General features: G+C 45.4%; 1 protein-coding gene across 1 annotated transcript in view; it reads right to left on the reverse strand.

Annotated features, from left to right (window-relative positions):
* Positions 1-13,215, reverse strand: part of ENO4 (enolase 4) — a 40,998-nt gene that overhangs the window by 4,479 nt on the left and 23,304 nt on the right. Inside the window, exons 8-12 of the mRNA XM_066621455.1 lie at positions 12,599-12,658; positions 9,448-9,615; positions 9,049-9,174; positions 6,901-7,096; positions 3,718-3,785 (exon numbers count right to left, since the gene is read on the reverse strand). Coding sequence (XP_066477552.1) covers positions 3,718-3,785; positions 6,901-7,096; positions 9,049-9,174; positions 9,448-9,615; positions 12,599-12,658 — 618 coding nt within the window. The remainder of the gene's footprint in view (positions 1-3,717; positions 3,786-6,900; positions 7,097-9,048; positions 9,175-9,447; positions 9,616-12,598; positions 12,659-13,215) is intronic.

The raw sequence follows: 13,215 nt of genomic DNA on the forward strand, positions 1-13,215 counted from the left end.
TTTGTGTACAGTTTATGGAGAATCTGCAGTCGACAGAAGTATGGTTAGTCGCTGGGCACAGAGCGTGAGGCCATTAGAAGGCGGTTTGGCAGAGCTCCAAGATTTGCAGCGTTCGGGGCGGCCATCCACGGCTGTCACACCTGACAAGACACAGCTTGCTGATGTGCTCATTTGTGAGGACCAACGCATAACGACTAGGCAGTTGGCGCTGAAGCTGTCAATCAGCAAAGGAAGTGTGGATGCAATCATCCGTGCTCTTGATTACTCAAAAGTGTGTGCACGATGGGTTCCGCGCTGTCTTATGGTGGACCACAAATCTCTAAGAAAAAACATTTCTTCTGAGTTGCTGAAACGTTTTGAAGATGAGGGGGAAGCGTTCTTGTCCAGGATTGTGACAGGTGATGAAACCTGGGTTCACCATTTTGAGCCCAAAACAAAACGACAGTCGATGGAATGGCGTCATCCTCAATCTCCACAGAAGAAAAAATTCAAAGCAACTGCTTCCGCCGGTAAGGTCATGATCACTGTGTTTTGGGACTGTGAGGGCGTCATACTCATTGATGTGATGCCAAGAGGCAGCACCATTAATTCTGAAGCTTATGTGAAGACATTAACCAAACTCAAGAAGCGCTTCCAGCGACTTCGGCGCCATAACAACGCAGGTGAATGTTTGATTCAACATGATAACACTCAGCCTCACACAAGTTTGAGGACTTCGGAACACATCACTAAACAGGGTTGGACTGTATTACCCCATCCACCCTACAGCCCTGACCTAGCTCCCTCAGACTTCCACTTGTTTGGGCCATTTGCGGATGCCATTTGCGGAAGACATTTTGAGGATGACGAAGAGGTGATTCGCACAGTGCAGAAATGGCTTCGTGACCAGAACAAGGAGTGGTACCGACAGGGCATACATGCCCTTGTGTCTCGCTGGAGGAAGGCCATAGAACTGGACGGAGATTACGTGGAAAAATAGGGAGTGTAGAAGAAACATCATTCTTTCTTGTGTGTAAGTTTCATTGTGTTCAATAAATAATTGAAGAAAAAAAAATGTGGTGCATTACTTTCTGGGCGACCCTCGTACAAAACACTCTATGCTTATATTTTCAGGCAGGCCAATCCTAACCAGCCCAGCACTGGTGGAATGAGCACATGCGCTCTCACAAATGTGCCATAAGGCATGATACAAAATCACGGAAGGTCATGGAGCTGGCAGAAAGACCTGCACCAGCCTGCTGGTGCAAGTCAAAAGACTGCGCCTGCCAGAGTAGATAGGCTCTCCTTGGGTCAGTAATAGGGTGCAGGGAGGGCAGTACAGAGGTGGGGAAGAGGTGTAACAGGGTGGGAAAGGATCAGATTATGCCCAGCAGGGGGGGGGCAAGAACAGTGCCAGTGGCTACCGCCATACCAGCATATCCACTAAAACAGAGTGTCAGGAGAGTTAGAAAAGACAAAAAAAAAAATTTCTTTACCCTACATGCAATTTGACTGTGGAACTCCTTGCTACTGGATTTGGTGATGGCATTTAGCCTAGATGCCTTTAAAAGGGAATTTGACAGATTTGTTGAGGAACAGTCACACAGGTTACAAGCCATGATGGGTTTGTATGTTCCTAGGCATGGGGAGGGCAGGTGATGGGTAGCCCTGGGGGCAGGAGGGGAGCGGGAGGTGGGGCTGGGGTCCTGCAGTTATGCTGGATCCCAACCCCTGTTCCCGGGGAGAACGGAGCGGCTTCAAGCTGCTCCGCTCTCCCTGCACTTGTGCCACCTCAAGAGGAGGAAAAGACCCATAGGGGCCAGCAGCCCGTAGGGGCCACCCGAGGAGAGCTGTAGGGGCCAGCAGCCCTTACCTGGAGGTAAGGGGAAATGTTTCCCCTTGCATCTGGCTGAGCTGCATGTGGTCACTATCCTGCGCTGTATACAGTGCAAGCATCCTGGCTTGCCTGTTCCAGCGCAGGATAGGATTGCGCCCTAACTTTAAAAAATCAGAAATTGGTTCTAATGTTCTGAACTAATTTTGAACCAAATTCGAAACATTTCCTGTAAAATACTATTGAGTATGCTTGCAGTGTTGTGCTATAAAATGAATAAAAGGGTAACTATATAACATGGGGAAGTAACTATTTTAGTTTTTGAATTGTTAAAATATATACAGCAAGATTAAAACATGTTCAATCCTAAAATTGAAAGCTGAGTGCCTGATTACCAAACTACTTATTTTGAAGTGGTTACTACTTTTTCTGTGCAAGGGTTCAGTTGTGGTTCAAGGCACAGTTTTTGGTTTGGGTTCAGTTGTGGTTCATGGAAAGCCCTCCTCTGAACCAGTTCCTAAGTTCAGGTTCAGTTTGATTCTCTGACTTGAACAGTTGTGAAAACACAAAGTATGAGAAATGTCAGTCATGGAACGTTAATAAACAACTTGGCTACTGTGAGTCAAAGCAAAGGTCAGTTGGTCTAGGGTGGAATTTATGAGTTCCAGGGATGAAGAGGTTAATGACCCATTCTAAAGCAGCACACATGCCACCATAGCATGTGCATAGCATAGCATTGCAAAAGTGCCTTAAAGCACAGCATATCATTTGTCAGCACTAGAACTAAGGCCCACACTGGCTAGCAGAAGATACAGAGCATGCCAGACCCATAAATTAGGTGCTGAACGGTGCAGGGTAGGTGAAAGGTGGGAAGGCGTTGTAGTGAGGCAGAGGAAAAGCAGTAACAGGGCAGGATGGACAGAAGAGGGAGCAGGATTGGCTGTAGTGATGCTCTTTAGACTCTCACACAACACCAGAACCAGGGGACATCCACTAAAATTGAGTGTTGGGAGAGTTAGGACAGACAAAAGAAAATATTTCTTTACTCAGTGTGTGGTTGGTCTGTGGAACTCCTTGCCACAGGATGTGGTGATGGCATCCAGCCTAGATGCCTTTAAAAGGGGATTGGACCAGTTTCTGGAGGAAAAATTACGGGTTACAAACCATGATGTGTATGTGCAACCTCCTGATTTTAGAAATGGGCTATGTCAGAATGCCAGATGCAACCAGGATGCAGGTCTCTTGTTATCTGGTGTGCTCCCTGGGGCATTTGGTGGGCCGCTGTGAGATACAGGAAGCTGGACTAGATGGGCCTATGGCCTGATCCAGTGGGGCTGTTCTTATGTTCTTATGTAGTGGTGCATGACGAATTCTATTCCCCCTCATACTATCAGAATTAAATTCTGCAAAAGAAGAGAGTTGGAGAACAGGATCTGAGGAAACTTCTACAGCCTCAGGAAGAATTGTGTATTTCATTGACAAAACAACAGAGTGAAGGGGTGGTGCAGGCTTAGGAAAAAAGAAACAAGGGAGGGCTGCATTTCACACATTGGTTTTTAACTTGACTATATTTTAGTGATCACTCCTCTATAATTATACTTTATCAGAAAGGAACCAGCCTGAGTCCATTAAGCTCTGCTTTCCAAAATTAATGTTACTGCTCTATGTTTTGAATAATTTACTTACCTTTTCCTTAAAATGTCAGCAAAAGACAATACATATTTTCAAGGTGCTTCCCTTGCCCCTTAAAGTTCAAAGATTAACTCTCCTTAAAAGGTGACTTTCTTGAAAAAACCAATTTCCTAAAAGATTATATGTCTTTCAGCTACAAGCAACATTTCTGCTATGGACCAGTTCAAGATAAAATGTAGTATTTGAACAATTGAGCACCTTTCAGTACTTACCAAATCCACAAGACTATCATCAGAAGACTCTCCATCTGGGCTTCCTAATACGGAAATATGCCTCAAACCTATACAGGATGGAAAAGGGGTTATTTTCCCCCCATTATTCTTTATTCATTTGTACCCTGCCAAAGGACTCCTTGTCTTCTATGAAAAAATAGTAAATTTGCATGTATCTATTACTTGGTATTTTTAGCCCTAAGCAAATGTTCTGTAAGCATGGAGATTCTTCATGTTTTATAGAAAGCTGGTGAGTCCATTGCCATCTTGTGCCCTAGGCCAGTGGTTTTCAAACTCTGGGAGTTTGAACTGCAGTAAGTTCTTGCGGGGGCAGGGGGGAGGCAGTGATGTGATCCCCAGGATTGCATCACTAAGAGGGCTGCAGCAACTGGGATGCACTCACCAGTCCCTGCAGCAGCCAGTCGGGTGCAGCGATCGTGCCCCGCCTCCGCAAAACCGGAAGTGGAACATGATCGCTCCGCTTTCACTTTTTAAGCTGCGGGGAGCCCTGCAGACACTCGCGCAGGACTCTCCACACCTCCGACAGGCTGGTGCAGGGACTGGTGAGTGCATCCCAGTGTGCTGCCTCCCCCCTGCCCCCACCCTTTAAGGGGAAAGTGGCCAGGACTCTCTGGTTGGGGTATCGTGACGCCCCAGTTTGAAAAGCCCTGCCCTAGGCCCATTTCGTCCCCCCAATCCGCTCTCCATGTTGAGAACATTCATTTGCAGTGAGAAGTGCTCTCCAGAGGGAGATATCCTTCCCATGATTAGGGGCACTGGGCATCTAGCATCCCAAGTCACAGGGAGGATCTTTCCCTGCAGACAAACTGCAGCAACAAACATGTTGCTGGAGACAAACATTGGGGCAGGGCTCTGGAACAGGGGTGAGTGGGCTTATCAGCACACTCCAGATAGCCAGCATACATTTTCTCTGCATGCAGAGGGAACATCTGAAAAGGACCATTTCTCACTTTAATCAATAATTTGGCCACAATCCTAAAAGACTAATGGCCCAGTCCTATAAAACTTTCCAACACTGATGCAGCCATGCCAGTGAGTTTGTGCAGGGCCATGTAGAGCTGGATACAGGCCCAGCCAGATGGGAAATGTAGGCTCCATTTCAAACTGTACTTTTCAAGTACTTTTGAAAAGTAGTGATGGGAGAGTTAGAACAGACAAAAGAAAATATTTCTTTACTCAGCGTGTGGTTGGTGTGTGGAACTCCTTGCCACAGGATGTGGTGATGGCGTCTAGCCTGGACGCCTTTAAAAGGGGATTGGACAAGTTTCTGGAGGAAAAATCCATTACAGGGTACAAGCCATGATGTGTATGCGCAACCTCCTGATTTTAGAAATGGGTTATGTCAGAATGCCAGATGCAAGGGAGGGCACCAGGATGAGGTCTCTTGTTATCTGGTGTGCTCTCTGGGGCATTTGGTGGGCCGCTGTGAGATACAGGAGGCTGGACTAGATGGGCCTATGGCCTGATCCAGTGGGGCTGTTCTTATGTATGTTTTTTGTAATCAATGCTAAATACATATGATTTTTATATGGATATGTACATGTACATGTGGTATATGATATACTTACAAGTAATAGAACAGAATAAAAGAAATAGAACCCCCTTAAACCACCTTATTCTGTTGCACATTGTGGTCTTTCTCTATAAACAGCAAAAGTAGTAATTGCCTCCATTTGTTACTCAAACTGCTATAGGCTGAGCTGATCATTTAGTAGCATCCTTTTGAGCTGGGTTTCTTGAGTTTCTGGGCCTCCTGCGAATAGCAAAACTGTCTGGCTGGCACACCAATTTTGACTGACGCATGCTGCACTTCATTGGAAAAACCAGAGGTGCCCTTTTTAAAAGTTTTGTAGGCACACAGCCCTGCAGAGGACTCCCCACGCACACACAGGCCCCCCAGGACTGCAGTGCTGGCTGCAAGTAAGTAGAAAACCCCCTCTGGTCCCCAACAGCAGTGCAATCCTGGGAATTGCATTGCTGCCTTCCCTCTGCCCTTAAAGGGGCATTAGCAAGTGTTTCCCAGGCTGATAGGTCATGACCCACCAGTCTGGGAACCAATGAATTAGAGTATTGTTTTCTACTAAACATTTCAACAAGCCATTAACCAGTATTAAACTCATCTTAATATCGTGGGAATCTCCACACACTTAAGGACCTTCCGATCATCCAACACCCAATTCATAAATATCATCAAAAGTAGAAACAGTCAAATATTTAACACCAAACATCTCATCAAAATTTTTCCATGAATTGTCACTTAAATTTAGCACAGAGTTGGTTTCTGTTATCTGCATTTTTTATATTTTATCTGTTTTAATCTTCTTTCAAATTTTAATATTTACTGCTAAAGGATGCCCCTTAACTCAAAATCATAGGCCCAGGTCAGCTGGTCCCACTGGCCCCCTTCTGTTCTGGCCTGGGTGTGTGCTGCATCCTATGGTGAGGGAAAGTCATGGAGACCTCCTCAAAGTAAGGGCATGTTTGTTCCCTTACCCCGGAGGTTGCATGGTAGCTACTTCGGTGCTGGAACATTGGATAGGATTGGGCACAAAGTTACATGCATTTAAGCACACTGATAGAAATTAGCTTAAACCCCCTTATTCTGTGCCACATTGTGGCCTTTCTCTATAAACAGCAAAAGTAGCAATTGCCTCCATTCGTTCCTCAAACTACTATAGGCTGAGCTGATCATTTAGCAGCATATTCCCGACAAAAGGTTAGGCTTTGAGATATTTAATTCTAGACTTTTTCTCTTGCAGAGAAATTGGCTTTTCTTTGTAGATAGAAACACTCCTCCAGCTGGTGTAAGTGAACTTCTGAAGCTTGCTATTCATTTATTTCAGTGGCTCTCTTACAATTTGAAGACTTGAATATTTCCATGGTCATTTTATTACAGAAACCAATGCTATGAGAAATACGCCCTATCCCCCAGGCTCTATATACAACGTTTTGATCTGAACTATATTCTAAGAATTCAGTTCAATTTTTGGGGAACATGAGCCTCTATATTGTAAAGCCATGATGAAAGTCCATTTGTCTAATAAGCCATTCTGACATTCTCAATTACTGTGTTTAAATAAAAATTGTTAATACTTTTTCAGATTGTATAGTCAAATCTATACACTATATGTAGTGCATTTTAAAATTCTTTTCTCTACTCACCATGTAAAAACTGGGTCATTTCTAGAAGGTCAGAAATTGTCATTTCGTTATTGTATTTTAGAATGAGACCACTACATTTTGGTCCATTTTTGTTTTTATCCTCTATAAGTTTAGACACATTTCTGCATGAATCTTCTGCAAGAAGATGACATTTTGACCCGAGAATATTACATAAAACAGTCCATTGTGATCTGTCCTATATAGAGAGCAAAATAAACAAGAATTCAAAGACTGATACCAGTGAGCAAAGGAAGACACTGCCATGACTTTTAAAAAAACGCTAGAATACTCTTCATAGAAAATACAGATTTTAAAAGTAAATTCAAAAATTAGGCACTTAGGGCACAATCCTAATCAACTTTCCAGCACTGGCATAGCTGTGCCGGTGGGGCATGTGCTGTAACCTGCAGTTGGGGGGCAGTCACAGAGGCCTCCTCAAGGTAAAACAATGTTTGTTCCCCTACCTCGGAGTTGCATTATCCTTACCTCGGTGCTGGAAAGTTGGTTAGGATTGCGCCCTTAATGTTCTATAATAAAGAATACTATAGAACTATAATGAAGTTCTATAATGAAAGCATTTTTCTGTTTAGTTTTAAAAACTGGTCTGTTGGGTTTAACAGAACTGAATCACAGATACATCCACTGCTCAGATTTTAATTTCACACTTTTTAAAAGGAAAATTACAAGTCTACTAGAGAAAAGCTTCAGAGTATTTCATCCTTTGTAATATGTTTGTTAATACCTCTCTATAGCAGTTGATCATTCTTGTTTGACTATACTTTAGCAGCCCAACCCTGGCACAACACCGCAACACCGGCGCTGGGCATCACAGAAGTGTTGTAAGGCACTTTCCCACCAGCAGAAGAGACCCAGTGCCATAAGAGAGGCCAGCGCCAGTTTGTGCCGGGTCTCTGTGCTGAAGGATGCCCAGGAGGACCGTTGGCAGTGAGCATACCTGCTAAGAAGCGGGGATGCTTTTGAGACCTGGAGGAGAGTGAAGGGAAGGCAGGAAGGGGTGGAACTGGGCAGAGGGAAGGCCAGCAGGCAGGCAAATCAAGCCCAGGAGGGGGGCAGGGACAGTGGCAGAGGCTGCTGCTGGATTATATTCCCCTTCAGAGCCGCAAAGCCCAATACAGGTTTCTTCGGTTCTGCGCCAGCTCAAGGACCCACACAGATCCAAGTAGATCTATTGGAGCCAGCCATACTTGACACAGGGTAAGGGAACCGATCAGTTCCCTTACCCTGAGGAGACCTCCAGCAGCTTCCTTGGCCTCACAGGATACATTGGTGGCCATTTGGGTGCCACTATACCACCTCAGTCCTACCACTCTACTCCACAACTTTGTCCCTCCAACCGATCTTGCATCTGCAACTATCTGACATGTCTGCCCTCTCCTAGCACACTTCCTTCATTCACTGTCATTATTTACCCTGCTGAGCAGGCTTGAAGCCTTGATTATATCTTTGAATGCTCTCTTTCCTTCATTCCCCATGTCCAGATTTTGGCCAAATCATGTCACTTCTTCCTCTACACAGCATCAGAAAACTATGGCCCTTCCTCGATGTGAGTGAAAGCTCTAGTTCATGTACTGGTCATCTCTCACTGTTCAGGGCCAGTGACAGAAAGGATATATATGCGCCATATAATGCTAAAGGGTAAGATTCAGAGCTGGCTGCCAACATCAAATCTGCATTACTGTAACATAGCTCCAGGGTGGAGCATAACCTCCTCTCTTAAGTCAGTTTCTAAGTCCTAGATGGGCAAGGTTGGCCCAGAAGAGAGTCAGAGCAGGGAAGGGCAGCTGGCAGGCTGACAGCTGAGGCTGCCGATAGATCCTATCCCCACTCTGATGTCTGAAATCCCAATACGGGCTACTTGAATCTGTAGCAGCGATTTCGCATAGGAGCTGCAGGGGTTCTGTTGTTCCCAGTGTTCCCTTACCCTAAGGAGACCTCCAGCTGCTGCTCTGGTTCCACAGGATAAAGCAGTGGCCATTACAGCACAGTGCACAGTGCCAGGTAAGCATAGGATTAAACATATTATGTTTAAAATCTATTATTCCCAAAGTTTAAACATCTTTAAGTGTTTCTTTTATTTTTGGATCTTGTTCAATAACTTACACATAAACAGAAAAAAGCAACTCCTACCTCTTTCCTCAATGGATCTATTAATGCTATAATATAGGGAAATTTATGAATCAAGTCCTCATATACATCCACCATTTCATCTGGGTTCTTATGTGTACCACATATTATTTCATATTTTCCCTTTGACTGGAATTAAAAAAAAAAAAGACAAGATAATACTACTAGCAAATTTGAAGCTAACCAGTTTTCTTTTTAATCAGCAAGGATATGACTCAAATATGAATGTGCTGGACACAGTGCAGTACTACCCAAGGAGTTTTTTGTTTTGTTTTTAATGAATGATATGCTTCGCCTTCATTCCATGTCCACACACTCAACAGACCCCTATTGGGGGAAAAGGGAAGAGATATTGGCAAAGAAAAGGGTGGCAAAACTTCAGATATTGAAAATAAAACTTACATAATCCATGAGTTCATGAGCAGCACAGTTAATGCCCAAGTACATATCTATTCCTAGTTCCAACGAAAGATTTGTACAAGCTGTTTGGATCAAGGTCAGAGGTTGTTCCAGACTTTCACTCCCAAATACCAGACAGCCTAAGTGAGACATTTTTTTAAGAACAGGTGGCTGCAAATTAATTTAAAAACATGTTGGTATTGATATACACAAATGCATTCACATACAAGAAATGTTCTGCCAATCCCAATATAGCACAACCACCTTGCAAAGTCTCTATCAATACCATATAGTATCAGTGGGATGTTCTTTCTTGTAGACTTATAGGTCAGTTAATTACTTTTTTCTGTGTTTCAAGTGGATAGAATTTATCAGAACCTACAAAATAGCAGCTGGCTCCCTGCAGCTGGCTTAGTTAAGGTTCCCAGTTTCAATTATTCAAATGACTGGGCTAGGAGTCACACTTTAAGTGGTGGTTCTCTTATATTTGGCAAGGGGAGAACTATCTCTATTCAGGCCAGCATAGCATGTTTCTCCAGTAGCTTTCCTAACCGTAAGAGCTAGTCAGCACTGGATGGGCCTGCCTCATGCAGCTATGGACTCTCCCTCATTAGAACTTTCCAAGCAGAGGTTGGGTGGCCATCTGTCAGGGTTGCTATTAGCGGGTTGGACTAGATGACCTCCAAGGTTCCTTATAACTCTAGTATTCTGTGATTCTGTTATCATTCTGTTGCTTTCAGATGACCATTGATGTTTAATCAACTGTAATGCAAGACAAAAATAATGAACATGGTCTGGTCAGTAATAAGCCCTGAGTCAACAGACAAGATTTATGTCTACTTGTTAGAACTTAACTCTTTCTCTAAAGCCATTGGGACTTAACAGTGCTTAACCTTGGCAGTGATATGGGCAAGGTGTTGCCCAAGTACTTACCGGGGCAGGAAAACACCCCCGGGAGAAGGAGCAGTGGGACAGATGAAGGAGGGGGCCCCGCAGTCCGAGGTTGGCAGGGAAGACAGGGAGGCAGAATCCTTGGCCCCTGCAGGGCTTGGGAGTGGCGGCCAGCCGCTGCTGCTCATCCATCAGGTGAGGCGCCGGCCACCTGTATCCCCAGGCCACCGAACAGCAGCTGTGCGGAATTGTGCCTACATGCAGTTGGGCTATTGGGAGGCCCAAGATCTCATGAGATCTTGGGCCCAGCCCGAGACAGGAAGGCATGGGGCTGACGAAGGCTGCTGGTCAGGGACAAGGCACTTCCCTCACAGGAAGAACAGGTGCTGGTGACCCTGGGCAGCCCCAAGATTCCCCTTGGGCTGCTTCCACCCCACCGGGGCAGGGTGGATCAGCCTCCCCAGCAGCAGGAGCGGCAGCACCAGCGGCAGGAGCTATAGCAGCTGCAGCGGCGGCGGCGGCCACAGCCACCTACATAAACCCAGCAACAAGGGACCTGGAAACCCCTGGGACACCCGCCCTTAACAGCATTGGCAGAGATAACCCCAGAGACATCAGGTTAACCTTCAGCAGTTGGCTTCCCCAGGATCTTCTGTGGTCATATAGCCTGACCCCAGATGACACGTCGAGGGCACCTGTGCAGGCAGAAATTCTGGGATTTGCTAAAGGGGCCAACGGCACCCACTACCGCCCAGTCTGCCAGCACCTTAGCCTTGGGATCCACAACCTTGACCAGCCTGCAGCCTCCACTGGCCTTCCGGCCCAGCACAGAGAATGCGGCACAGTTCTTGCAGAAAGATACTTGTGAGGGGCTCCTGTGCCATAACAGGACCCCCAATGAATGTAAAGTCTATCACACAATTAAACTGCATCTGTAAACCACTCTTTGCAGCTCCTGGTTATCTTCACTGCTGGGGTAAGTTTACAGTTGTTCAGCCCTTTCCAGTGGAAGCTCCACCTCTTGGCTCCACCCCCAGGATGGACATCACACAAGGTTATTAATATTTGTAGCCTTCTTGTCCCAGGGAGTTTTTGGCAGATGAGACAACAAGCCTCTGAGTTTCATCAGATATTGATAAGTCTATTACATTACAAAGCTTGACTATTTGGCCCTAATATATTAGTTCAACAAAATTCCGAGACTAGTCTTATCTTACCTACCCCACCTACTAAATCAGCAGTTTGTAAGCACAGTTTATATAAAACAATGTCCTTTCTTTAGACTTTCTCTGCAATATTTACTATGTGAGTTCTATATCACATTATCAAGTTGAATTTTGGCATAATTAAAACAATTGAAATATAAAATCCTGAAGTATCACTGAGAAATCAAAATCAACAAATTTACACATTTCAATTGCATTCAGATTCTCACTTGAAAACACCAGCAGCCCAGTCATACTCAGTGCTGGCACAGAGGGGCTGGCCAGTCCACATAGAGCTGAAACTGAACAGGCTGGAGGTCTACTCATTGTAAAGGAATATTTGTTCCCTTAACCCATGTCAAGCTCCAGTCTGCCCAATGGTGCTACCTGGATCCCAAGCCCCTCCCCTGTTCTGCCCTCCCCCACAGGGGAACACATTCCCCCACCCCAAACGGGCCCACTGCCAGCCAGCAGTGCTACTTACCGCAGCCGGCGTCCTTCCTGTGCTAGGCCAGTACTCCCTCCACCCCCAGTGCCATAAACATGTTTTACAGCATGTTTACGACACCTAGCGCCGGCTCTGCAGCTCAGCCCTGGCACTAAAGCCTGATAGGATTGGGCTCTAAGAGAGACTATGCTGAACTCATGGCTGTTTCTCCCACTTCCTGCCCATGGCAGCAAGAAGTATGGCAGCAGTGGGAAGTATGGATTAACTATCGGCAGGCTTGAGAGTCTAATAGATTGTGTCATGATAGAACCTCTGGATGGGATGAAGCCCTGAGTTCTGCCAGAGAGACGTAGTATTTGTCTGAAATGTTATGAACTCCAACCAAGCCATTATACTTTCTAGTATTTGGCCCAAGCTGTACATGTGTCAATAATCACATGTCCTGCTTTTCTGCAAGACCATAAATTCATTCCAGGAAATAAATATGTATCAATATATGATAACCTATGACATTGCTCTGTCAATAAACCGACTATTTTATTATTCTGTTTTCTGTGATGTGAAATAATCAACACTTAAACTGAAAACTACATTCATTTTTTCCCCTTACCGGAGCTTTTTTCCCTCCATCTTTTGTAGAAGACTTTTTGCCATCTGTCACAGAAGGAGCCTGCTGCAAAGGTTTAAGAAAATGTTTTGAAATGAGAATTCTAGGCAAAAATTTTAAAAGAGCTAACATATTTTAGAGTAATACCTAAAGGATAACATGTACAAGAATATTGAGAGTTATTCAGGCAAATGTTTTCTGGGGTACAAAACAAAAGAAAACAGAGTTAATTCGAGTGCAATCTTACCCTGCGCTGGAACAGGCAAGCCAAGAGGCTTGCACTGTATCCAGTGTAGGATAGGGGCCCAAAGCGGCTCAGCCAGAAGTAAGAGGAAACTTACTTCAGCGTAAGGCACGCTGGCCCCTAAGGGTCTCCTTGTACTTGCGCCACCTCCTGAGGTGGCCCAAGTCTGAGGAGAGTGGAGCGGCTTGAAGCTGCTTCGAACTCTCCAGGAACGGGAGTTGGGATCTGGCATAACTGCTGAATCCCAGCCCCTCCTCCTGCTCCCCACCTGCCTGCCCTGGGACTGCCCTCTGCCCGCCCTCCCCCTGCCCCAGAACGCCTCCCTCCTGCCTCCTTCCCGCCCACCCCAAAGCCTTGCATTGGCCCAGCCTCCATG

The sequence above is a fragment of the Tiliqua scincoides genome, chromosome 3, assembly GCF_035046505.1.
Source record: "Tiliqua scincoides isolate rTilSci1 chromosome 3, rTilSci1.hap2, whole genome shotgun sequence".
In the NCBI taxonomy this organism is placed as follows: Eukaryota; Metazoa; Chordata; class Lepidosauria; order Squamata; family Scincidae; genus Tiliqua; species Tiliqua scincoides.